The following is a 26,663-nucleotide window of genomic DNA, read 5'->3' as shown; positions in this document are numbered from 1 at the left end:
TCTCTCTTATGCTCCATTCCTCTACCACCTGCTCTTATGGAGAATGTTATTACTTTGACTGGCAACATGTGTCTTATTTGTTTTCCCCAGGGGTGAATATAACACATATTGCCCTTATTGATTTTTTAAATTAACAGACTTGCTAACATAGTTTCTGAGCTATCTACAGCTTTTCAGATGGTGGAATGTCTGCCCTCAAAGCAGAAGAAGTACTCTTTTTGTAACGTATCAGATTGGATGAGGGTGGTTTTATGTTTAAATTATATGTCTGTACTTGAAATCTTTTAAATAAAGAAAATACTCTTGTGGCTATGTAAGAGAAACAAACTAAACTGAAACATTACTTTTTTGCTTTCACTTTAGAAGGCAAAAATATTTGATATTTCCCAAGTATCTCCTCTGATCTTTTCATGTTAGGAATGTCATCCATCTAAATGCTAAACACCTGCTATCCTGTGCATGAAAATAAATGTTAGATAGTGCTGAAACAATTAGTCAATCAATTGATTTTAAGACAATAAATCAACAAATAGCTTTGGATTTTGGACTGGTGGACAAAACAAGCATCCTGAAGATGACACTTGTGGCTTTGGAAAATTGTGCTGGGCAAACTAAATATATATGAAATGATTAATTTATGGAAAATAATGTGCTCTTCTTCCTTTCTTCCTGCCCTCAAGGAAATGACCATTGCCGCTGCGTGTGCTTCTCCAGGCGGCGGGCGCAATCCGGTGACCCCCCGATTCATCCGCCACTTTAGCGTGCTATGTCTTCCCACACCCTCAGTGCAGAGCCTCCAGCAGATCATCAATGTGAGGAGACACACATACTATGTATTTACACAAACAGGTTCTTAACTGATTCAGAAATATTATAATGTTGCCAGGTTGCATTATGTACATGTTCTCTTCAAGCTTCGTCACTCTTTCTCATTCCTCCATTTCACCTCATTCCTCAATATTATTATTATTTATTTGAACCCCTCCCCTGCCTGCTCTGATCACTTTTACCTCCCAATCCTTATTCAGGTTTTCCTGGGAGGTTTCCTGAGAGAGTTTTCCCAGGAGGTGAAGGACTGGGCCCGTCAGATTGAGTATGCGGCTGTGGGGATTTACAACCGCTTGAGTGTAGATCTGCTGCCCACTCCAGCTAAGTTCCACTATGTATTCAATCTCTGGGACTTCTTCAGGTGTGTCCAAGGTGAGACTTGAGCACACATGCTGTCTGCACACACAGACATGCACACATTGGACACCCATGGAAATTGACCCGATCAGTGGATTGGTTATTGAATGCATCACTAAAAATGCTTTTTAATGTTAAGTACGGACTCACTCAGGAATAAAGCATATACATCCTCTCTTTTTATTCAAATAAACTTTAACTTTGTTGTACGAGACTGACGGATACAGATGGTGTCTAAATCTTGGCACCTCCTCAGCGTGGGGCACAGCCGTGATGCATCTCTTCAACTTCAACAAAGCTCTGTCTAAGCCTGGTGCTCCAAAATTGTCTGCACCATCACCCCCTCTGTCTCTTTTCTCCTCTCCCCATCACTTCCTTTACCCAGCAGGCATCATTACAGCACAAAGATGAGCTGAAATGACTTCTGTGACTGCTCTCTACTACTTGTTCAGCAGAGCTCGAGTGCATTACTCAAACACAAAGTTCCCTTTTGCAATACACATTGTTCGTGAGGGGTAATAACTAACACCCACTCATGTCATTTTGTTATATTGCTGGCATCACATGGCCTCTTCTCTTTTTTTAACATGCATACGTGGCCTTAGTAATTATTTGTATATGAATCTCCCTTTTTTATCCTTACATCTCAGTTTTTTCTCACTACGTGTAATGCAGATGGATTTTAAGAGCAAAAAAAAAATCTCCTTCACGTTCATCTTTCCTCTCTTGATGACCAGGTATATTGCAATGTGAGTGGAGTCAAGTGAGAGACAAAAACCAGATCTTCCGTCTCTTCTGCCATGAGTGCCAGCGGGTGTTCCACGACCGACTTGTCAACAACCAAGATAAGACCTATTTCAACACCATAGTCTGCGAGATGGCCAGTAAGAACGCGGTCACAAAGACCATCATGATAAACCGTCACGCTACACATTTTACAGTTACAATCCTGATTCCGAAGTTGGGACGCTATCATTTTTTTCTCATGTTGTTTATGAGCTATCTTGGCAAAAATATGTTTTTTCTTTTTTTTTGCTTGCCTCTCACTTTGGATTCTTTGAATTCATAATGAGTAAATATTTACTAAAAACAAGACAGTTTTGATATAACATGAAATGTCTTGTCTTTGTACTATATTGAATTATTATAAGTCAAAAAAGGATTCAAAAGTCATTGCATTCTGTTAATTATTTACATTTTGAACAGTGTCCCAACTTTTTTTAAATGGGGTTGTATTTTGTATGTTTCCAAGTTGAAGAATATGCCTCTTTTTGACCCTGTCTCCCTCTTTCTTCCAGGCAAATATTTTAGCATTGACTTGGAGCCCTCGTACTTTGTTACTCAGCCCATCATATTTGGTGACTTCATCAAGGTCAGATTCTGACTTCTCCTATTGAAAATGCTTGTTGAGTTCAGAAAACATTTGATTTGCTGTTAACACTGAGTACCTTACAACCTTAACTTGTAGGTGGGTGCAGCGAAAGCTGACCGTCTGTATGAGGATCTGACAGACATGGATAAGGTTCAGGCTGTTCTCCAGCACTACCTTGATGATTACAACATGACCTACTCCAAGGAGACAAAGCTGGTTTTCATTCAGGATGCCATAGAGCATGTCTCCAGGTGTGTACGTGCAAATGTGCACAGCTGAATTGACAGATTTTCTTTTGGGGTGACTTCTTAGTTGGTGGTTAATGGATTTTAACTGAAGGTGGTCCAAACTGTCAGATGAAAATCACACCAAGGAAGAAGTCACAAAAGAGTCGGTATGGTGCTTGTTCAAGAGAAATATCTAGAAAAACATTTGAAGTGCTTAAGTTTATCTCTGGAAAACCTGCTCTCAAAGTTTAGTGTTTAAAAGAGATATGATTGTTGCTGATAATGAAGTGACTGTCAAATGTTTAGATGAATTTTGAGAGAAATGATTTGTGCGTAAGATTCTTCATATGTTTATGAGTTCTGTTATATCAAGTCCCATACTGTAGAAAGTGAGATTTCCAGTCAGTCGACAGAGAAATGCACACAGCCCATATTCAGAAACTATGCTTTAAGGCAAGCTGTCAGGGCTTCTGTAAGGTTGTGATGTCACAACTACACTGTCAATGCCCTCAGCCATGCCGCCGGCATCGCCCTGATTGCAAAAACACTAGCAGAGTTAATGCAGAAACACACTGGGCGAATGCCTGCTCAGGCCTGTGGGAGCTGACCAATCAGAGCAGAATAGGCTTTTCGGTATGGAAGGAAACAGGCACTGAAACAGGTTACAGTGACAGTTTTTTGAACATTAAAACTCTTTAACTTATTTTAGTACCCTAAATAAAAGTATGAACCTCTAAATGGGAATAACATGATTGCTTTAACAACAGAACTGTAGAATGAACAAGAAAAGATTAAAGTTAGAAGGCAAAGCTGCAGGGTCGCGCTGCAAATGATGACAGTGATTTTATTTATTTTCTTCTAGGATTGCCCGTATAATTCGTCATGAGAGAGGCAATGCCCTGCTAGTTGGTGTAGGAGGTACAGGCAAGCAGTCACTCACTCGGTTAGCAGCCCATATGAGCAGTTACTGTTGCTTTGAGATTGATCGGAGTCGAGGCTACAACTATGACAGCTTCCAAGAGGACCTCAGGAGGCTCTACAAAATGGCTGGTGTGGAGGGAAAAGATACGGTGTTCCTCTTAACGGATACTCAGGTATGATGGAAGGACTTGGTTGACATAGAGATTACAAATATTCATTGCCTGTAGATTTTTCTATTGCACATCCAATTCTACTCTTCACTTTGTCTTTCCTGTTGTAGATTGTGGTGGAGGAGTTTTTAGAGGATATCAACAGCATTCTGAACACTGGCGAGGTGCCCAACCTTTTTGAGAAAGATGAACTGGAGCAAGTACTAGCTGCCACCCGGCCGAAAGCCAACGGGGCAGGAATCAACGAGGAGAACAGGGACGAGGTTCGCACAGAAACAAACACTTGCTGTAAAATCATTCAGGCAGTTAAAATACAATCCGGTTTGTGGATCTGTAACATATGCCAGAAAACAAATGAATTCAAGTATGCCATGCAGATGATCTGAGCAAATGAGTGAGTTAGACAGTTGAGTAGAAAGCTCAGTGAGTTGTGGTGCTGGAAGATGATGAATCAAGATGTCAGGAAAATTAGGCTGTGTAAAGAATACTGAAATGCGAATGTCAATACAATTTTAACCTAACAAGTGTGGGTGTTTTTCTAATGGATTCCAATGGGTGCCAGAAAGGATAGTGGTTTACCCAAAGGTAAGAAATGTTATTAAAGGAATGATTTGACATTTGAGGAAATAAATTTTTTCAATTTCTTGCCAAGAGTTAGTTGATATGTTCGATCAGAATCTCGCGTCTGTGCTGGAAATGTGAAGCAGCCTCCAGCAGCTGCTTAGTTTTGCTCAGCATAAAGATTGGAAAAGGGGGAAAGAGCTAGCCTGTCATATCATACTTGTTTTTTTCCGTACAAAAACATGTAAGTGTAAAAATTGACGTTGTGGTTTTATGAGAGGTTCTGTGCCAGACATTCGCTCACGCACGGCCGTAACACAAAGTACATTCAAGAGAGATTTGACTAAAACAGTAAAAAATAATCCCAGATATTGGAACCTATTTTTTTTTTTTTTATTAGATTAAAAGATGAAAAAAAGGGATTATCTGTATCAGACGCTGCAGTCAAAACAAAGACTGAGCACTGTCTGTTGCTAAAAGAGGATATTTAAAAACTTTCAAAAACATCACACATACACAGTGTTACCCATCAAAGTCTTTGGCCCCAGGAGAGCTGTAGGAGTATATCAGTCTTTAATGTTACCTGCCTGCTGAGACCGTGCCTCCAGCAATTATGGTATCTCTGCGTGTGTGTGTGTGTGGCCTTCAGGTGTTTCAGTATTTCATCTCTCGTGTACGGGAGAAGCTGCACATTGTGCTCTGTATGAGTCCCGCTGGCGATGCCTTCAGGTCCCGCTGTCGTATGTTTCCCTCCCTGGTCAACTGCTGCACCATCGATTGGTTTGTGCAGGTATGCAGGCTTTCATTTCATAAGAACTGCATATCTTTACCCCTTTTGAAACCTTATCTCTCACTCTCTCCTCTCTTGCACAGTGGCCTCGTGAGGCCCTGCTCTCCGTCTCACAGGCCTTCTTCCAGAATGTGGATTTTGGGAGCGAGGAGCAGAAACAGAACTTCTCAGCCATGTGCGTGGAAATACATGTTAGTGTCACTGACATGGCTGAGCGCTTCCACTCAGAGCTGAGACGCCGATACTACACTACCCCTACCTCATACATGGAGCTCATCAACCTCTACTTGTCCATGCTGGAGGATAAGAGGGAGCACCAAGTGCTTGTGAGTCCAACCATCACAATGCACAAGCAGTTACCAGCACAAGTGATTAGTTGTCAGTGTTGGAATTGATGGTGAATCTTTACCTTACATTTTTACAGAGGACAGAGCATTTTTCTTGATAATCAGCGTCTTTGTGGATGTTGAACTGTCATGCACATTGTCTTAAATTTTTGTAGGATATGCCTGCAGGCAAAATATGCATCATATTTCCCTGTGTGGGGGGCTTGTTAATGTATAGGCCAGGGATCGTGTGAAGAATGTTCTGACCAAACTGCTGAAGACCAATGAGCTTGTGGACAAAATGAAAGTGGACCTGTCTGTTCTGGAGCCAGTCCTGCAACAAAAATCCACTGACGTTGATGTCCTCGAGGAGAAACTGGCTACTGACCAGGAAAGCGCTGACAAGGTCTGTGTTTGCATATGAGAGAGGGAGAGCTTAACAAGAGATAAACACAAAACTTTCAATAATTGTATCTATTGTCTCCTGAAAGTGCCGAAAAAGACTGATACCCTTCTGTTGATGCTCTCGTATATTTGTGTATTAAACAAAAATGAATCCTTGCCACAGGTGCGTGAAGTAGTGCAAGAGGAAGAAGCTTTGGCCAATGCCAAAGCCGAAGAAACCCAGGCCTTGAGGGACCTGGATGAGGCTCTGTCAGCCACGGAGGATGCCAATCAGGCCCTTAATTCTCTCGACAAGGCTGACATCACTGAGATCAAGGCGCTCACCAAACCCCCAGACCTGGTCAAGACTGTCTTGGAGGCTGTCTGCATCCTGCTCAACTCCAAGTCAGTGTGCTTTTCTCCTACTCTAAAAAAACAGACTTCCCTTCCTTAAAGATTTATGATTGAAGTTATGTGTCTGCCTCTGTGGTCACATAAGAGTGCCCTTCTCTCCCCAGTTTATATTCCATTATTGCTAGCCTTCTTCTCACTTATTATGTCACATCCTAATAATCTATTACAGAAAAAAATACAGATGGATGAAGCAATTTAAAGCATAAACAAGTATAAGAGCATGGATAACAGACAAGACATTACATCATTTGTTCAGCTCAACTGATTTAATTCAACACCAGTGGCAAATGATCATCTGTAAACACTTTCTAATTCTGTCAGATCCAAATTAATTGCTGGTGAGGGAACCTGATCCAATTTCAGTCGAGGATAAGTGACTTCAAAAAAACAAGTGTACCAAATAGGAAAATGTAGTCACACCATGTCTGTGTCCCAAAAAAGATCTATCAGGTGTGTCATTTATCGCGTTGATCAATCATTTTAATCACTGCTGCAACCTAAAATATCAGCATTGTTATTATTATTACCATAATTCTAGCCATTTTTTACAGTGATAATCATATTTGTCACTCTGCCAAATGTGTGAGATTTAAGCCTAGTTTTTAATCCCATATATTTTGTTGTCAGCATCCAGAGAGATTACCCTACCATCTCATGACTCATCCCTCTGTCAACCCTTACATTTCATCAAGCAGTAATCTACTGCATTGCTGCACTAAATCCAGTCCTGCCTAATATCCTGTCTACTTAAACCTTTAACATGCATTGTTTCACCTCCCGTACACTAGTACTATGTGAAACTAACACACACTGCTAATTCAATGCAAAGGTGTCAATTTATGTATTTCACTATAAGTACCCAAGTTAAGTGAAAACCACCAAGGTAATAATGGTCACAAAAACATTTCTTTGCTTTTGCTTTAGTAATTTCCATGGTTTAGGCTACTGTTGTCGGACATAAACACTCAAGGGGGCAGTATTCACATACAAATTGGCCACAACATAACAATATGTTGCTCATGTGTATAATACTATAATACCACATCCTAAAGTAATACCTAAGCAAAAAATACCTACACATATTAATACCATAAATTGGAATTAGTCGTGCGGTATTAACATACACATAGATACACACAAAGATGCCATTTTATTTAATTATTTAGGCCAATAATTTATTTTTTCATTACATTTTTTTCCCCCATGGGTGCTGAACCGTTTTTGTGGGTGCACCCATGTGACCGCCGCACATGTTTCTATGATGCCAAGTCACATGAAAATGAACATGTAATATATCTTTTTATACATCAGACTGTTGTTTTTCTTGCTCTGAGTTGGGATGTGAGTCTTTTCTGTTGAATGTGATTTGTGAGCATTGCATGTCAAAGTGTAATTCCTACATTATAATCACAGTATCGTGACATGCAGAAGTTTATATTACAATGTGCCACGTAGTCAAACTGGAAATGTATACTTTGTGCCAATATGAATTAAGCCATATACGAACACTATTAATCATTATTAGCCATTTTGTTTGGCCCCCTTTTTTTTCCCGCAACTCTTCATCAACATCCCTCTCTCCACACAGCCCGGACAGGCTTGGAGCCAAGCAATTACTTGAAGATGCCAATTTCCTCAGGCGCCTGACAGACTATGACAAGGACAATATCAAGCCTCAGATCCTGTTGAAACTTCAGAAATACATCAACAACCCTGATTTCATACCTGAGAAGGTCTGTTTGGATTTCAGGTTGAACACTCCGATATGGCAGCCAGATCCTTGGGTGCAGGGTTCAGAGTAAACGCATTGTGGGGAAATTGTAGTTCAAACATGTTGACAGTTTTAAAAATACCAGAGCTGGGAGGAAAACAGGAAAATAATCGCTTAAGTTTTGATTATAACATTATGGTCATATGTACTGTATGTTACTGAAAAGAACAATGTAGATTTTGGATTACCATAAATTGTTAATGTATTGTGGCTCGTAACACAATGTGTTTCGATAACTGTGACTTAATGTAATTCCTTTTTTTTGCTGTCGGGTTTAGGTGGAGAAGGTATCAAAAGCCTGCAAATCTATGTGCATGTGGGTCAGAGCCATGGACCTTTACTCTAGAGCCCTCAAAAATGTGGGCCCCAAGAGAGAAGAACTGGCCAAGGCACAAGTCAGTAACATGCAGCAGAGTGCTGTATGCATACAGATTGTGATCATATTTATGGGCAGATTTTATGGATATTGCTTTACATACAGACATTACATTTCGGTGGTCTTATATACGGTAATATCTCAGAACTGAATCTTTTTTTTTTCATTATTAAAACACACTAGAACAACAGTAACATCAATGATAAGAAATTGATTAAGAAGAGCAAACAATATTACAAATTGTTGTAGTGCAAAATACAAAAACAGAAGAGGTTTTAATTCCTCAAACTAATCATCATTTAAACATACAATGTTTCAGTGACTGCAGTTCCTTAAAAGGTTTTAGGTAGTTTTTGAATTTGTGAGGTCTCAATTGCCACAAAAATTGTACCAAATCTAATGTATCCATCCCTTAATTTTGTCGAAGTCAGTCTAGCTCTTCTGTATGAAAGCTTACATTTCAGATATTAAGAATCTTACAACCTACCACTGAACCATATACTACCTTTTTGCTTTATACTTGCACATTAATGTAAATTTACCTAACTCTGATACTATAGAACTGTAAGAACATATTCTTACATAAAACCTCCTCTACAGTACATGGGAACACATATCTACATAATTGTATACATACTTGCAGTGCTTGAATAGGTAAGATATATTTGTCTAAAGTCAGTCTTAAAGAGGTCATATTATGCTGATATTCCAGGTCAGACTTTTATTTGGGGTGCCCAGTAGAAGAGGTTAACATACATTATTTTTCTCATATGATGGATTGCTGCAGTACCCCTTTTCACAATGTTTCACACTGAATGAGGCATCCCGCCTATATTTAATCTTTGCTGCACATGCACACTACTTAACGGGCAGGATGTAGCCAATCAGAGGCAGAGTAGGGCAGGTCATGCTGGGTAAGGTAGTGCCATCTAAAATAACTGTATGTAACTGTATGTCTGCTGACTGAGTTGAATATATATATGCGATAATAAATATGTAAAAATATATATTTATATAATGCCTGCTACAAAGTGATGCACATAAGTTATGGAAGTAAAGGCCGACTCCAAACTAGGCATTTCAGGCGGTGCAGGACAAGTGTTTTCTGTTGGAGAGAGTAACTACCTTTGGCGTGGACGTTGAGCTTTTCACTTCACAGACCGTTTTATATGCCCAAAAATGCTACGTTACACAATAGAGAAGAGGAAAAAACCCAAAAGCATAATATAACCTTTTTAAATGTGGTTGAAAATCATCAGTAAAAAAGCTTGGGTCCAAAGTCTAAGTATCCTGAAAACCTGTAGACACCATTTTGTTTTTGTCAGGTCTATTCAATCCATTCACTATGCACTCTCAGTGCCACTCGGGATTGCCCTGCATACATTGCACCTATAATGAGAAGAAAAAAATTACTAAAATTATCTAAATGATTCATTTTCCTTTTGTCTTTTTTCCCCCTTTTATTCCAACCCATGCAGGAGGAGCTGGACCTGACCATGGCCACCCTGAGGGAGAAGCAAGAGAAGCTTCAGGAGATGGACAACCAGATCAAGGTCCTACAGGAGCAGGTTGACAGCCGCTTAAATGAGAAGGAGGAGTTGGGTAAAAGGCTGTTCCCTTTATATTTTACCATTCATTACTCAACCTGGGTTTTTAAACTGCCCAGCCATTGCATATTTCATATTATTGAATCCCTCTTGTTTTGAAATGTCTTCCATCTCTTTAGCTTTATTACCCATTGGATTTGAGAAAAAAAAAGTCTTCTTTACTGATATTCTTTTTCTTTCTGTCACTTTGTGACCCCTCTCTCTCCTCAAAGTTAACACCATGGCTCCGATGCAGGCGCGGTTGACCAGGGCAGGGAAGCTAACTTCTGCTCTACGTGATGAGCAAATTCGCTGGGAAAAAAGTGTGCCGTTGTTTGACCAAGAGATCATCGACGTTGACGGGAATGTATTAATTGCGGCTGCTTGTGTGGCCTACTATGGAGCATTTACTTCCCACTACAGGCAGCTGGTAGGTACAGTGTGGAGTCTTAAACCTTGATGCTATAGATAGATAGATAGAATTACTTTATATATACAGTGCACTATGCCTCTTTACACTGCAGCATCTGTATGAAAAAAAATAAACCTTCTTGTGGCCTGTATATCTTCCCAGAACAGAATGTATATACGGTAATATCTCAGAACTGAATCTTTTTTGTTATTATTATTAAAACACACAAGAACAACAATAACATCAGTGATAAGAAATTGATTAAGAAGAGCAAACAATATTACATTTGCAAAATACAAAAACAGAGGAGGTTTTAATTCCTCAAACTAATCATCATTTAAACATGCAATGTGGCCCCTTTCACCAGCTAACTGACCAGTGGATAATTCAGTGTCAGCAACTAAACATCCCCATCAGCTCCAGCTTCAGCCTGATCAACATTCTGGGTGACCCATTTGTCATCAACCAGTGGAACACAGAGGGTCTGCCTGATGACATCTGCTCTACAGAGAACAGGATCCTGGTGACCGAGGGCCGCCGCTGGCCTCTTATGATCGACCCACATGACCAGGTGAACTCGAAACTGGGATTAGCACGTTCATTCAGTGTGTTTCAGATGTGGATTGATTTGTTGTAAGTTGTTTATATAGTTGTATTCACACTGAGTTAAGAAATCCGAGTGGATATTTTTATTTTTTTTAATTCCTTGTCTTTTCAGATTCCATGTAATTTAAAACATTGACTACATGGTTGTGGTACCAGTGTAAAGACTAGAAAACAACTCTCAAAATAGAACTACCTGTCAGACATGGTCAGAGACAAAGTCACCGACCAGCCTCTTCCCCTAGGACACACACACAGTTCCCAGCTTCCCCACAAAGAAAAGACACAAACCAGCTCACTCAGATATCCAAACATGTACAGGGTGAATAATTGTCCAGCTTTTTAGGCCTCCGTCTAGCTGACTGGTCTGTGTCTTCTTGACCACTGACATGTCCAATTTTCTCTCCTGTCATGTTTCAGTCTTTTCTTTCTCCTCCATGCCTGTAAATCTGTCTGTCATTCTTTTTTCTAAAGCTGCTCTATCTTGCTTTTCGTAGACAGAGGGATGCAGATATGGGTTTGACAGGAACTCTGAAAAGTTATTTGTGAAGACTTCAGTGACTGATTGTACCTAACAGACACACTGCAGATGATATACTATATGTGGCCACAGCATTGAGTTCAATCACATGCAGTGCTATGTCTTTTCTGCTGCACTTTGATGGCTGCAGTCTACCTTTATTATGCCAAGTGCTAAAATTCGTTCTTAACCTATCATATGTGCAGGCCATCTTTTTCTGACTGATGAGTTTAGGGCTGCGCAACTCGTTCACAGCTTCATTCAAGACAATGACATTCAAATTCTAAATCCACATTAAAATGATGTGAAGCTTTTTTTGCATGGTAGTTGATTGTTGTTCATAAAATGACTCACATTTGAAGCTCCATTCCAAAAACCTAGATAGAAAATAGCAACATTCAGTACATTAGATAAATGTTATTTCTTCCCCCAGGCCGGCCGATGGATCCGCTCAAAGGAGGCCAAGCATGGCCTAAAAGTGATCAAGCTGACAGACCCGAACTTTCTCCAAACCCTAGAAAATGCCATAAGTACCGGCATGCCAGCACTGCTAGAGGAGGTCAGACCTTTATTGAACAGTCTTGTTTATTACCATATGCACGAGTGTTCCTACCTCTTGTATTCTATGTGTTTAGTTAAAAGAGACCCTCGACCCAGCTCTGGAGCCCATCCTGCTGAAGCAGACATTTGTGGCTAGTGGACGGACATTAATCCGACTCGGAGACTCAGATATTGACTATGACAATAACTTCAGGCTCTATATGACCACCAAGATGGCAAATCCACACTACCAACCAGAGGTAAGGACAGCACACATACAATCTCCAGATTAGGTTCATTTGGCAATGCCAGTTCTCTATGGTGTGATGGAATACACACGAGCACAACCCTGCTGGTTGCCTCAAGGTTTTTGAGAAGAAATCCCAAACCCTTTCCAGCCATGACAACCAGATGTTTATAGGCTTGTAAACAATATATTGTGTTTGTATTTGTGTGCCACTGGCTCATACATTAAAGATTTAAAGTTAAAATTGTTTTATATGAGTGTTAAGGGCACACTCAGAATCATTGGCTGTTTGGATGATTGATGATGGAAACGCACTGCAACAGTTTGATTTTGTGTTCCTGTTCCCCTTCAGGTGTTTATCAAAGTTACAATCGTCAACTTCACCATGACCAAGACTTGCCTGGAGGACCAACTGCTTAGGTACATAACTAGTCACACATGAAAAACAGATATCCCATCCTTCCCAAACCCCATATTACACATAAACAATCCACTACATAAGTCTGTCTCACCATTTTCTCAGTCTTTTTTTTATCTAGTGATATTTGTATTTGTTTATTTCTGCATTGACCCTTCTGCCTTCGCTCCTCCTCTCCTCAGTGATGTGGTGCTCCTGGAGAGTCCACATCTTGAGGCGCAGAGACACGAGCTGATCGTGCGCATCAATGCTGATCGCGAACAGCTCAAATATATCGAAGATCGTATCCTGAAGCTTATATTCACCTCTGAGGGGAATATACTTGACAACGAGGAGCTCGTTCAGGCTCTCCAGGAGTCAAAGGTACCTGTAAACTCATGCAAAGGTCATGTGGATTTCTTGTCTTGTTCTTTACTGTTAGGATAATTAATTTGACATAAGCTGTCAACATCTATGAAGGTCATTTCCACTTGTGTTCTTTCCTTGTTATTCACCTATTGCCCTCTGCTGTTCCTTCCTTTTCTCCGCCACCTCTCTTCTGTTCTTATTTTGTTTCCATTCCGCTCTTTCTTTTTTTTCACCTTTTCCTCCCCGTTGCCATGATTCCTCAGGTCACATCAGAGACCATAAAGCATCATGTGGAGGAGGCAGAGGCCACCAAGATGATGATCAACTCTGCAAGGGAGCGCTACCGGCCCGTAGCCACCCAAGGCTCGGTCTTGTACTTTGTCATCGCCAGTCTCTCTGAACTGAATCCTATGTATCAGTTCTCCCTCAAGTATTTGAAACAGGTGAGTAACCAGGCTTTATTTTTCAAGGCACAGACAAAGCTCCATTTCACTTTTTTTGGAACATTTTATGAAAAGAAGTCCAGCCCCCAGGGATTATAATTATTTTCTTGCTGATAAACATCTTACTGTCCCATTCTTCCTGTCCTTTACCATCTCCACCCCCAGCTCTTTAACTTCACCATTGAGACGTCAGAGAAGAGCAGTGTGTTAGAGGAGCGCATCCAGATCTTGCTGGACCAGATCCTGGTCAACTGCTACGTCAGTGTGTCCCGTGGCCTCTTCCAACAGCACAAACTTAGCTACAGCTTCATGTTGTGTGTGGAGGTCATGAGGCAGCGGGGAGAAATCTCCGATGCTGAGTGGCAGCACTTCCTGAGAGGAGGTTCCTTGTTGGAAAAGGTGAGTTTGGAAATCAAGGAAGAACATTCCTGCTTATGAATTGCCAGTGTCAGATAAAAATCTTGCCAACAGTTGAACGTAAGTTTTAGTGTAAAGTAAAATCCTTTGTGTCTTTGGACATCGGCATACCAGCCATGTGTTCTGACTGCTTGTCTGCACTGTCAGTCCGCTACAACAATCTGCGGGAATACATATGCACGTGTGTGGAGGGCACCCTACAAGCAAAATCCAGAAATTAGTATAAACAGAACTACTGTGTGTCAGTAGTGACTGCAGCTATCCATGTATGTGTCTGTTTAAGAGTATTTTATATTATACAGGCCTTAGTTAAACACTTAACCCACCGCTTTGTTCAGTTCTACCATCTATAATTCTGCTAGAACTTCATTAGTCGACTGTTGTCAAATCATTGCTGAACTTAGTGTGTTAGGGAGAGAACTACAATGGATGTTTTCCTGCCTGTATTATCCTGTGTTTCATTAGTTAAATGGTCCTTGTGTATTTAGTCCATGAGTACTGCCTCTCTTGGGGTCAGTTTGTCTGTGACAGTTCAACTGTCAGCTAATAAAACAGGTGAAGACAGGCAATGACAGAATAGACAGGAAACAACAAAACAAAAACCCAAAACCATGACAAATACGTCTAACTAAATTATCTGCCAAGTGGTACCAGCGACACTTCTCATCTCATGTGAATGTAGATCAAACTTGTCTCTAATTGTGGAACACAATACAAAGTGTGAATTGCCATAATAATTGAAAACAAATGTACTCAACAAATATCACAGGAAATGTTCTGAAATGAAATGAAATTGCTCTGTTTCATTATATTTCCATCGATCTGCTGTAAACCTGCTGTGTAAAGGTGTCATTTAACGTTTATATTAGCTCTACACTCCAGCTAGCCTGTATTAATGACATCCATTTTTAGCTTTTTTGAATTCACATATACAGTAGTTGGTGCAACAGTTGGTGCGAAAAGCTACATCAGTTCAGCTATTCAGAATTTGAATGTACCAGGCAGGCCAACTGTCAGTAAGGTGATTGGATAACTGAGGCCAGAACAAATTGTAAGGTATGAGGTTTTATTGCCTGCAGGAATGGAGCGATAACAGCCTATTTTTAACTGTGTCATTAGTTTTAAATGAAAAACCCACCTTATTTGGCTTACTGTTATTTCTTATAATTGAGAAAAATAGAAAAATTAGTTACAGTGTGTTGGCCGGGTCCTCTTAACAGCAGATAAAGAAGGTGTCATATTATTTTCCCCTTCCAAAACTCCCCCAGGTTGGCCTGTAGGCAGTGGCTTCATTCTTTCCCCCTCTTGTGTTTGGATTGAGTAAAAAAAAAAACCTTTGTCACAAAGTAGTCATCAGACTCTCTCTCTTGGCCAGCTTAATGCTGAGGAACTACTGACACTGATGGAAACTCACACAGTGAGCAAGAGACAAAAGAACATATGAGAAAGTGTGGGGAGCTTGACAAAATAAATATTTCTGCAGAGGAGAGATAAGAAATTGAGAGTATCTCTGTTTCTCAGCTGCCCATACAACCTGTAGGTAGCATGCTAATAGGCCTTAAACAATCAGTGCAAAAGCCTGAGTACGTCTAGTCAGAAGGCCTGTCCTGACACGTTCAGAGAGTCTAACTGAGGTCATCTTTATTCAATTAGCTCAATATAGTCTGAATTCCTTAAATTTCTGGATTGGATTTCTTTTAATTGAAAACAATTTAATTCTTTCTGTCTTTTCTATCTCCTTCTCTCTATATATTTCACAATAATTGCTATATTCCTTCTCAGACCCCAGCGGTGCAGACAGGTGTGCAACTGAAGCACCATTGGTTCATCCAATATAGACGGGGAACTGTAGCACAGAGCAATGGATAAAAGGGCCTTAGAGATTTAGCCCTGGTTTTATTGATGAGTTCCGATGGTTTTGAGACCACAACACATATCAGTCGGCGGCACCCAGGGGTATATTCCTGTGTTCACCCACCATTTGACTCTCATTTATATAGCAATAGTTAGGCTGGTGTTGCTGCCTGTCAGCCCCCGTGATCCTCATGCTAATGCTGCCCTTCTCCTTCACCTCTGTGCCTCTGTCTCCTGTCTTTCGCGTCGCACCTTCAAAGCATCCATCATCTACACTTTTCTTACTGATTTGAATGCATTTCAAATTGTCTTTGCATTTTCATGCCACCATACCACCTTTTATCTCCCGTGTCTACCTTCCTTGTTTTGATGTTTTGAATCATCCTCTCTACACAGTTTTATTGACATCCACTTCGCCGTCTCTCTACTCGATGTCTGTCCTCCACCTTTTTACCATCTCCTAACTGTCTCCTTTTTAATTTCTCCTTCTCCCAGGACTATGCAGAACGGCCAGATGTTCCATGGCTAAGTGATTTTTACTGGCAGACGTGTTGTGAGCTGGAGGACACACTGCCCTGCTTCAAGGACATCTCCAAGGAAATCACCAGAACGCATATCCACATCAAACTAGGTGACCCAAACCTACTGTTTTTTTATCCTGGCTAATCTGGCAGGAATCAGTATATAGTGCACCATGTTTCTGCTGAATATACATTTGACCCACTTATAAAGCATTTTTCACTGTAGGACTTAGACATTCTATTCATTCTTCTACCATGTTCTACCTTCTAGTGTACAGATCCATATCAGTGATGAACAATGGTCCTATAAAATTGCTTATGAAGATTTGTGTAGCATTAAATGACAGTTGCCTCTCCTTTAGGATGTTTTCAAGCATCTATTAATCCAGAGGACTGGGAAGGCTATGTGTCAGAGTTGCCTCCTCTTGGGGAATCCAAAGAGGTGAAGCAGCAGATCAGAGGCTACTGGAATGAGAGGTTGGGCTCCTTCCAGAAGCTCATCCTCATCAAGAGTTTTATGGAAGAGAAGGTGAGCCTTGATGACGTCTATAGAAAGATATTTAATCAAGGATCTGGAGTTTGTCTACACGTTAACAGAGGTTATTTAAAATGAGAGGAATCATCTGTGTGAGTTGATCTTAAATTTTTTATCCCAGCAAAGATTTGGCTAATTACATTAATTTACAATTATACTGGCCTGCAGCCCTCAGCAAGACCCTGCCAAAACCTTCTTCTGTCCAAGTGGGTAGTGGTGCTCTTCAGACTCTTAGCAAAAATACTTAATACAAAAACAACCACTTAGAAAAATGATCCTGACAACTACAAAATAATCACCTGCCAAAACTTAGATGAAAAACAAAAAAATTGGGGAGCCTTACTGTACAGAAGCTGTTTACTCACCACAGCAGCCCAGGGTTCGAATGTGACTAGTGGCCCCTTGCTGCCTGTCATCCCCCCTTTCTCATCTCTGTTACCTGTGATATTACTAGCTGTCCTGTCCAATAAAACCATAAATAGGCCGGACATTATTCCTTCTTTTTTGTTTTTTTTTTTAAAAAGGGGGAAAAAAAAGACAAATTCACTGGAAGTGGAACTGAGAAAAATAAAGCTTCCAAAACATCTTGTTTAACTTTCTTATATTAATCCTAGATATGTCCCAATGATGTCAGTCTAACGCAGTCTCCGTGGTTAAAACGTCAAATATACTTTAATGTTGACCCATTTTTTATTTGCTTTCTTGCATTTGATGCTGTCTCTGTTTTCATATGTCACATTCGCCTCATACACATGTGGCATTCCTACTGTTTTTACTTCTACTTGTCCTTGTTGTTCGGTCATTGTGTGACGTGCTTGCTCCCTCTCTTGCCCAGGTGGTGGTGGCAGCAACAGAGTTTGTGATTGTCAATCTGGGGAAGCGTTTTGTGGAAAACCCTCCGGTTAACCTGCCGAACCTCTATAAAGACATGTCCCCATCCACACCGCTGATCTTCATTCTCAGCACAGGATCTGACCCTATGGGGGCCTTTCAGCGCTTTGCAAAAGAGAAAGGTTGTCTTGACAGGTAAAATAAGATAGACAGAAAGGCTGGGTGACTTAAGGTTGGGGTTTTGTGACAAAATAGAGGTGAATATGTGTGGCAAAACAGGCAAGAATGTCTAGATGTGTAGAGAGGAGTAGGCATAGAGATCACATAATGATGATGGGGTATTTCCATCTGCCCCTGTCTCTCAGAGTTGAGTCCATCTCATTGGGTAAAGGCCAGGGGCCGATAGCAGAGAGGATGATCCATGAAGCCTTGAAGAGTGGCAAATGGGTGTTCCTGCAGAACTGTCATCTGGCTGTCTCCTGGATGTTAGCCATGGAGGAGCTCATCAAGACCTTCACTGAGCCAGGTATTACCTAAACACTCCCATGTAACTACACACGATCACACACGGACAAAGCATCATGAGACCTATTTCAGACGATGCATTGGTGATCACACTTTGTACTGTTGCTCATGGAAATAAGGATGGAAGACTTTCTCCGTTTCAGTTGTAAAACGTTCATGCTACATACATGATGTGCCACAGAATAAAAATATGTAATTTGTCAGAAAAAACTGACATAACTTTTCTTAATATTGTATAAGTATTCAAGTATTGGTTTTATATTTTTAGATAAGATTATAAGAGTATGTATCTCTAGCAGGAAAGAGAGTTGCTCTTCCATGAACATGTCAAAAAAGTTTGACAACTCAGGATCTACTAACATTTTTTTGACTTGTGCTGCACAGGTCTAATGTGAGAGCTGAGAGCTGATCTCAAATTGAAAAGGGAAAAAAGTAAATCACTAAGAAAATACAGAAAACACTATCAAGCATGCTGCTATGTGCCCACAGCACGACATAACCGAGCTGCTGGGGACACAAATGACTAAATGACGCTATGATGCTCTTGCTGTTGTTTCCTCGTTTTCTCACAGCATTTGTATCAGTGGAAAAAAAATACTTTAATGTGTGTTTTTCTGAGTAGTCGAAAGAAATTCATTAACTTTGTTTACGGCTCTGAGTAATGTTCCTATGTGTTCCTGTACAGACACATCAATCCACCAGGATTTCCGCTTGTTTCTCAGTTCCATGCCTACCAAAGTATTTCCCGTTACAGTGCTCCACAACTCTGTCAAGGTACATACCCACACAGCCACACACACACACACACACACACACCTACCCACACACACACACACACACACACACACACACACACACAAACACACTGTGCCACTGAATAATCTCACTAGTTCAGTTCATTTCATTTGAAGATTGCATGTCAAAGATTGCCCCGGCAACAAATGTTCTCAGCATGAACAAACCTGCATTTTCTCCAGTACACCTGCAGTTTTACATGGCTCCTCATCATTCCTTTTCATGTAGGGTATTTACACCCACATGCCTGGAAAGCAAATATTCCACATTTACATACCAATTATAACTTTTTTGGACTTTTGTGGGAAACTTACAATTGATAAGTTTCCCACTGTACAGACAGCTATTAATAATTAATTTCATAATGTTCTGTATTGTAGAGATAGGATAAAGAAAGCTCATTAATTGCAAAGATAAACTTTTGGATAAAAGACCAAATGGATGAGAATTTGCATTCCTTTTATTGGAAAGTTGTGTGACATTGTGTGTGCTTTGTAATTAGCTAAATAAAAGGCCAAACTGTTACCTTCTCCTAAAAAGGAAATGTCACACCATCAGTGTAAACGGCATTTCAGTAGAAGGAGCCTAGAAAAGAAAATGATTTTTCTGCAGTATGTAGTATATTTAAGGGCTGTATGTTTATAATTTGATGGGCACTCTCACTGAGCCTATTCAGTGTTGTACATGAGGTTTCAAGCAAAAGTTAAACAACCGTCAAACAGCTGCTTGTTGTTGCTCCAAAGTCTCTGAGCTCTCTTAAATGTTTTATAGTGGATGTTGGCACAAATCAAAATGTTTTAAAAAATGGGATCTGTGTATACTGTACATTATCTGGGAGAAAACCAGAGTGTCAGAAAAACTTGAAATATTAGTGACATACCAGAACAATAAGAAACATAGTCACGTCAGTCCCAATTCTAAACCTTTCACAAATCACTTTGGTGGCAACAGCAGCAGAGATGGTTTACAGAACAATGAGCGGGCTGACTCACAAACTGTGCTAAAACCAGCTGCTGCTTTCATTCAGCCTCTTAACTGGGAAAACATGTGTTAAAGATGTAATGGTGTGGCTCTTATACCATCTCATTACTTGATATTTGAGAATATTGGTTTTCAGTATTTGAAGATCTACTGTAAGCTCTTTGTCCGTTTTAAAAATTTGCCATTACGCCAGTCGAAGATTTTAGCCATTTAGTAGGAAACATGCAGCCTTATTCATACCATAAAGACAATTTCATGGATCTTGTATTGTAAAACTTTGTTATGTGATAAATGAAAAATTACAAAGCTGTCCTCAAGGCCGTCACTTTACCATCTTGACACTGGAACTACTTGTGACACTATATAGTTTAGTCTGAGCTACCAGTAGTTAGAGAATTACATTGTGAATACTTCCTTAGGTATGTTAGGTCCAATAGGCTTTAGGAATAATCTTTTTTCAATGTTCTTGAGAAGAAAAATATGAGTGTAAGATATATTTTAAGATGGATGTGCTCATATCTGCGCCAAGGTTTTCTTACTGATTCATCTCTCTCTCACACATAACGATAAAAAAACTACTATTTTTTAATTCATTCTCCAGTAAGCATCTCTTGTATATAATCTCTGATGTCATTGATTAGCTGCTTGAATATCATTTATAAACAGTCTGATTTGACTTGTAGATCTGAAGGATCATGGTTTTCTAGCATTTAGGATGAGCAAACAAAACAGACCTGATGAGTGGGAATCATTCACAGGTTTCCTTGAGAGCAACAGGTATCACAACTAGGCTTACTGACTTCATGCACAACAACGAGGAAACATCTGATTTTTGGCAGTCTGATCAGAACTCACTGTGGTTTTCTAAGTGACAGCCATCGTGCCCCGTGTGCCTCTGTGTTGTTGTTGCCAGGTGGTTAATGAGCCTCCTGAAGGCCTGCGAGCCAACATGCGACGAGCTTTCACAGAAATCTCCAGCAGTTTCTTTGAAGACCACGTTCTGGAGCGCAGTTGGAGGAAGATGGTCTTTGGAATCTGTTTCTTCCATGCAATCATACAGGTTACACACAGTCTCTAAAACATCACCTATACTTGATGATTACTGCTTTGTGTACCGATACATGTTTCACTCTCGTCGATGCTGTTTGAATTTCCATCTTTTTATATATCTTGTTTTGCATGTGTTTTAGGAGCGGAAGAAGTTTGGTCCTCTGGGCTGGAACATCTGCTATGAGTTTAACGACAGCGACAGGGAGTGTGCTCTGCTCAACCTCAGCCATTACTGCAAAGACGGCGCCATCCCTTGGGACGCCCTCATCTACACCGCCGGTAGGGAAGCTTACACACAGCCTTAACACGTCTATCTACTGTGAATGTGTACAGGCAAACATGTACAGCACAGGTTGATGTATTTGGCACTGTGAATGTGAGGTTTACTCATCCAGTCACATTCTCTATATTTGTGTTTTTTGCTCTGAAACACAACATCATAGCAAAGCATTCCATGAAACCTCAGAGTGTCCGGCTGTAAACAAGGCATGAAGCTTGGTTTGAAACGGTCTCTTTCTGTCACTAAAGCTGGCATGTTTGTTGTGTTGCCAGTGTGTGGCACAGACAGCACACTGTTGTTTTCGTCAACAACACATTTTTTTCAGCATCATGAGGGGAATGGGGAAAGCAGGGCATTTCTTTAATATGATTTCATTCTGTTCTGCAGCTGTGATCCCGTGTTTGTTTAACTTTCACTCAGTGAACTTTCGCTGATCTCTTCCTCTCTGCTTTGTGTTTATGGAAATAACAGTAAAAGAGCAGATGGTCCCATGTACAGCAAAGCTCTTTGTCCATGTGAAAGACAGCAGATACGAAATCAAAATGTTGTGGCTAAGAAGTTCCTGTTATATGAAATGGTTTCTGTTTAGCACAGAGTGTACGGGAGTGTTCATCTCATTTATATCAGTGGTGCCAGACACCTCACAGTATAACACAGTTCAGTACCACCACAAACTGCAGCCTCCAAAATGACCATAATGTTGACATTATAACCTTCCTACCTTGCAAGATAGTTGGATTTGCAAGCTCATCTAATCTCAGGAAACCACCGTGCTTCAAGCTATGCACTTGTGTCTGAACCGCAGATACAAGCGCTCTACTAATTGATCTGACTGGTGGAAGTTCGCCGGTAGTTTGTCCAGTCACCTGCCAAGTGTTTTGTAAAGACGCCTGCACTTTTCCAAACAGTTCACAAAGAGGAATTCACAGGTGGTTCTGTGTAACAAGCCATCTGGCGCGTCAGATTAATGATTAGACTGCATTCATTTTGGCTAAGTGCACCTAATAAACTGGATACTGTGGACACTAAGTGTTTATTTTTTTTGTTTTTTTTTTAAATAAGTTGTCATATATTCAGAACTTGAGCAGAAATCATTTAAATAGAAATTTAAATTTCCATTTTATTTTCATTTAAAACTTCATATTAGATCACAGCATTGTTCAGAGCAGGGGTTCCTAAACATTTTCCCTGGGGGGACCCAAAACTGTAGATTACTGGTGGTCAACAGGCCCAAAGCAAACACTTATTGTATTTTACTGTTGAGATGCAAGATGGCAAAAGGATCCTAAGTTCCCTTAATTGATTGACTTCCTGTAAAAAGTGTCACTCGACCTGTACTACTTTGGATTTGGAAGAATGATTCATAATATTCATTCATAATTCAGAAATGTACAATTATAAAAAGTATGTGTATGTTACATGAGATAAAATAGCAAAAAACAGCTGTTATAAATTATATATGTATTTTATTTTTCAGTAAAAACATCTGGCAGGCTAAAATGAACCTCATGGCAGGCAAACTTTGGTCCACAGGCCCCTCTTTGGGCATCCATGGTTTAGTAAATTTCACAATTCACATAACAGTTTTTTTTCTTTTACCACCACACTATAGCACTGTTAAACTTAAGAGGTTATCCTTACCAGCCTAACTTTCTATTATATAATATATTCCGGGCACACATGTGGACACAGGAACTTTCAATTGAATTTGATCATATCAATTCCATAATAGACATCTTCAAAGTTCCTAAGAAGGAGAGGGAGGGATCGCTTACATTAACAATACTGATCATATGTCTAAAATTCATTTGTTTCCCTAATCTGGTTTTCAATTACACTTTCAGATGATTATGTTCAGTCTCAGTGGAGTGCACCACCCCGCCATCAAATTGATGTCTCTCATTGTTGTTATCACACGACTGTGTTATTAGTTTAATCCTTAATTCTAACAGGCCTTGTGTGCCAGAGCTGCACGCTCTTTGAGAGAAAGAATTTGGGCTCAAACCAAGCATGATATTGCTTTTCCTCTTTTTAGAAGGAGCTGTTCCTCTCCTCTGGTGCAAAAGAAAGAAAGAAAAAAGTCTCTGCCATCTTTTCCACGCCTGCAGCTTACTAAAGGCTTCAGCAGAGATTTGTCTGATTATTCCCTCCATCCTTTAGTGTCTTACGTAACTGTGTCTTTACAGTAAGTTTGGATTTGTAAATGTTAAACAAAATTTAAATTCCCTCTACCTTTTTACTCCTCTGTTATATATACCTCCCACATGTACTTGTCTTTTCAAAAAGTCCCTTTCCTCTTATCTGTCTTCATGCCATTGCTCCTCTGTGCTGTCTTTTAACACATAAGAAGTCAAAGAACTGGAGACACTCCTGACACTGCAGAATGAAAATGTTTGACTGGTATCACACCATTATTTATGTCTTCTTCCACTCTGTGTAGCTGTGTGTTTAAACTCATAAAGGGTTTCCAGTGATCCTTAAAATCCTCGAAGGTCTCTGAATATGAGGTAATTTGAGAAGTGTTTGCACATTTCAAGCCTCTTTCACTTTGTAATCGTTGTCTGTGAGCTTCTTTAAAGCCTGTCAGTTCTCATTATAATTCTTCTCAGTGTTGAAACAGTAATTAACCTTCCTGTCCTTCTCCATGTCTCAAACTTTGCTGTGTTTAGTCCTTGAATTTGAGGAAATTGGGTCTGAAGAGTCCTTTAAAAGTCCTTGAATCTGATGTTTAAAAAGGTGTGGAAACTCTGCCTTCAATCTGTTTTGTCAACTTAATGTTTCCTCTGGGGACAGCCCAGTGCCTCTGTAATACTCTCCATATTTCTCTCCCCAACTCTCTTTAATTCTCTCCAACATGTGACAAGGACAGATGTCTTTGTGAACTTCCAATACTCAGTGATGTAGCTACATATGTCATTTATATGTCTTTATAGATTGTCTCTAACAGGCAAAGAAATTCTCTAAACACTGGATGATGTCCCAGGTTTCTGTTTCGTGTCAGTTTTTCCACATAAAAGGCATACTTGAAGCCGTTTCATATAACTCTCGTCACCCCCTTCAGATGTCTTAAAAACACTTGGATTTTTTAAACAGAGTCATAATTACCTTAATCATTATTCAGAGTATGTTTGCTCTCTCAGCAAAGGATTGTCTGCTCAGTAAACCAATAAGCAGCTCACAATGTTTGTAGAATTTCTAAATAACGGCGTGTTTTAAGCTGCCTGGTGCACATTTTCAAAGTTCTATTGATATTCAACAACAACAATACATAAATGAATACATATAATGCAATCCTAGTCTGTATCTGTGCATGCCAATTCTACCCAAGTTTGGCTTTCTACCTCTGCTTGTTTTGTTTTGTTTGCTCTGTTCCTTGAAACTCATTTTTGAATGCCTGTGGTTCAAGTAGAGTGACATGGTGTAGTGTGGACCTGTCCAGCTGAGGAGGAGGGAATACAGTATGCACTGTATTTTCAAGTGCCAAACATCAAGTTCTTCATTCCCTTTTTTTCAAACTGTTCTCTGAAGTATTTCTTCAAGGTTGCTTTCTCCTGAGAACAGTCAAATGTCAGAAATATTGAATGTATTATTCATACTGTTTGCTTCATACTGTGTTGTATTGTGCTGATTCTCAATGGACTTTTAGAAATATTTGAGTGTGGCACTAAAATGGTGCTGAAACCGGGATGCCCTGATAGCATCATGCGGTCTTTGTGTCCCTCTCCCCAGGTGAGATCACTTATGGAGGCAGAGTGACGGATGCCTGGGACCAACGCTGCCTCAGGACAATCCTCAAAGGCGTCTTCTCTCCGCAAACCCTGGAGCCTGGCTACACCTTCTCCTCCTCAGGTATTTTCATTCTCAAGCTGTGTTTGTTTGTGAGTGTATGCAAAAGGCCATTTGTCTCAGTGCATGCTCATATACTCATATATTTTCTTTGGATACGTGGTTTTCTCGCCTGTGTGTTTAAGGTATCTACTGTGCGCCAGAGACAGATGAGCTCGAGCAATATAAGAAATATATTGAGAGTCTTCCAATCACAGATGGTCCAGAGATCTTCGGCATGCATGAAAATGCCAACCTGGCCTTCCAGGTGAGGAACAATAGAAGTATCTGCAAAACATCTGCAGACACATCTGCAAACATCTGTCCCCATCTTTCTGCCTGTCTTCCTGTCAGACTTTTCATGATAGAATCACAGCAGCAGATGTTGTAAATGTAGTTTTTTATGAATTGTCTTCCCTTTTATATATTTGTTTTGTAAAAGGGTAGTGTGTTCAGTAGCTCATTTTACCTTGTAAATGTCATTATTTACGAGCTTCTTCATAATTTTATCCGGAGCTGCTCACACAGTTTATTGACTGTTATAAAAGCATTTTCTATTCATAGAGCGTGAGAGTGCAACTGCAAAGTAAATAAACAGTGAATAAACAAAGGTGCTACATTGTGTGTGTATGTGTTTGCCTCCACAGCGCCAAGAAACCATGACTCTCATCAGCACCATACTGGATGTTAATCCTCGCTCATCAGCCCGCCATGGAGCTAAAAGCAATGATGATATAGTCTGCGAGCTCGCTGATTCCATCCTAGCCAAGCTACCTGGTACACACACACACACACACACACACACACACACACACACACACACACGAAAACATTAAAAAAAAAACAAAGTTAACATGCAAACACAAAAAAAGTCATTCTATAGAATGTGTATCATTACCTATGACTGTGTTCACAAATGTCCATCATGTCTTTCTCCCTGCCTGTCTTTCTGATATATCTCCCTGCTTGTCCAACTGTATGTGTATGTTTGTGTGCAGAACGTCTGGACATGGATGAGGCAGTGGAAACTCTGTTTGTCCAGGATGAAAACAGTCACCTTAACTCCCTGAAAACTGTGCTGGGCCAAGAGACAGACCGATTCAATAACCTGCTGAAAGTGCTCAGGGTGATGCACATTGCTAGTATCCATAATCACACCGGCGCAGCAAGAATTACCATAGTATTGTTTTTTTTAATAGTCAGAATTGACAAAGTCGGCTGTGAGTCATTCTTAAACATGTTGAGTTGAAATGAATACGTTTTTATTAGTTCCCGTATGTGTTTTTGACAAATTCATCCAAATTGACAGAGATTAAAACTTAAGACATTTCCTGCCAATTTGATTTTCTTTTAGTTTTACTAGTACTTGTACACAATATTGTGTTCATCAGTAGTCTTTTTTTTCATGTCAGTCAACTTTGTTTTTTTTGCACCT

At 40.1% G+C, this 26,663-nt stretch overlaps 1 protein-coding gene across 4 annotated transcripts in view; it reads left to right on the top strand.

The window, feature by feature from the left end:
• The window catches only part of dnah6 (dynein, axonemal, heavy chain 6), a 57,588-nt gene that overhangs the window by 27,259 nt on the left and 3,666 nt on the right, over positions 1 to 26,663 (top strand). For 3 of the 4 annotated variants that reach the window (XM_030417904.1, XM_030417920.1, XM_030417895.1), the window contains 33 exons: positions 681 to 812; positions 1,029 to 1,200; positions 1,923 to 2,069; positions 2,484 to 2,557; positions 2,654 to 2,808; positions 3,647 to 3,878; positions 3,986 to 4,138; positions 5,086 to 5,226; positions 5,310 to 5,552; positions 5,791 to 5,958; positions 6,121 to 6,341; positions 7,939 to 8,083; positions 8,400 to 8,516; positions 9,976 to 10,099; positions 10,317 to 10,513; positions 10,863 to 11,066; positions 12,052 to 12,177; positions 12,254 to 12,418; positions 12,758 to 12,825; positions 13,006 to 13,186; positions 13,435 to 13,614; positions 13,780 to 14,013; positions 16,381 to 16,516; positions 16,769 to 16,935; positions 17,777 to 17,967; positions 18,138 to 18,298; positions 18,983 to 19,071; positions 20,987 to 21,133; positions 21,264 to 21,402; positions 25,133 to 25,252; positions 25,375 to 25,496; positions 25,876 to 26,005; positions 26,227 to 26,354. In XM_030417904.1, the coding sequence (XP_030273764.1) occupies positions 681 to 812; positions 1,029 to 1,200; positions 1,923 to 2,069; positions 2,484 to 2,557; positions 2,654 to 2,808; positions 3,647 to 3,878; positions 3,986 to 4,138; positions 5,086 to 5,226; positions 5,310 to 5,552; positions 5,791 to 5,958; positions 6,121 to 6,341; positions 7,939 to 8,083; positions 8,400 to 8,516; positions 9,976 to 10,099; positions 10,317 to 10,513; positions 10,863 to 11,066; positions 12,052 to 12,177; positions 12,254 to 12,418; positions 12,758 to 12,825; positions 13,006 to 13,186; positions 13,435 to 13,614; positions 13,780 to 14,013; positions 16,381 to 16,516; positions 16,769 to 16,935; positions 17,777 to 17,967; positions 18,138 to 18,298; positions 18,983 to 19,071; positions 20,987 to 21,133; positions 21,264 to 21,402; positions 25,133 to 25,252; positions 25,375 to 25,496; positions 25,876 to 26,005; positions 26,227 to 26,354 (5,109 nt within the window). The remainder of the gene's footprint in view (positions 1 to 680; positions 813 to 1,028; positions 1,201 to 1,922; positions 2,070 to 2,483; positions 2,558 to 2,653; positions 2,809 to 3,646; positions 3,879 to 3,985; positions 4,139 to 5,085; positions 5,227 to 5,309; positions 5,553 to 5,790; positions 5,959 to 6,120; positions 6,342 to 7,938; positions 8,084 to 8,399; positions 8,517 to 9,975; positions 10,100 to 10,316; positions 10,514 to 10,862; positions 11,067 to 12,051; positions 12,178 to 12,253; positions 12,419 to 12,757; positions 12,826 to 13,005; positions 13,187 to 13,434; positions 13,615 to 13,779; positions 14,014 to 16,380; positions 16,517 to 16,768; positions 16,936 to 17,776; positions 17,968 to 18,137; positions 18,299 to 18,982; positions 19,072 to 20,986; positions 21,134 to 21,263; positions 21,403 to 25,132; positions 25,253 to 25,374; positions 25,497 to 25,875; positions 26,006 to 26,226; positions 26,355 to 26,663) is intronic. The other variant, XM_030417912.1, reaches the window with a different exon arrangement.

This window comes from Sparus aurata, chromosome 1 (assembly GCF_900880675.1).
Source record: "Sparus aurata chromosome 1, fSpaAur1.1, whole genome shotgun sequence".
Taxonomy (NCBI): Eukaryota; Metazoa; Chordata; class Actinopteri; order Spariformes; family Sparidae; genus Sparus; species Sparus aurata.
This window is presented reverse-complemented; position numbering and strand designations above follow the sequence as displayed.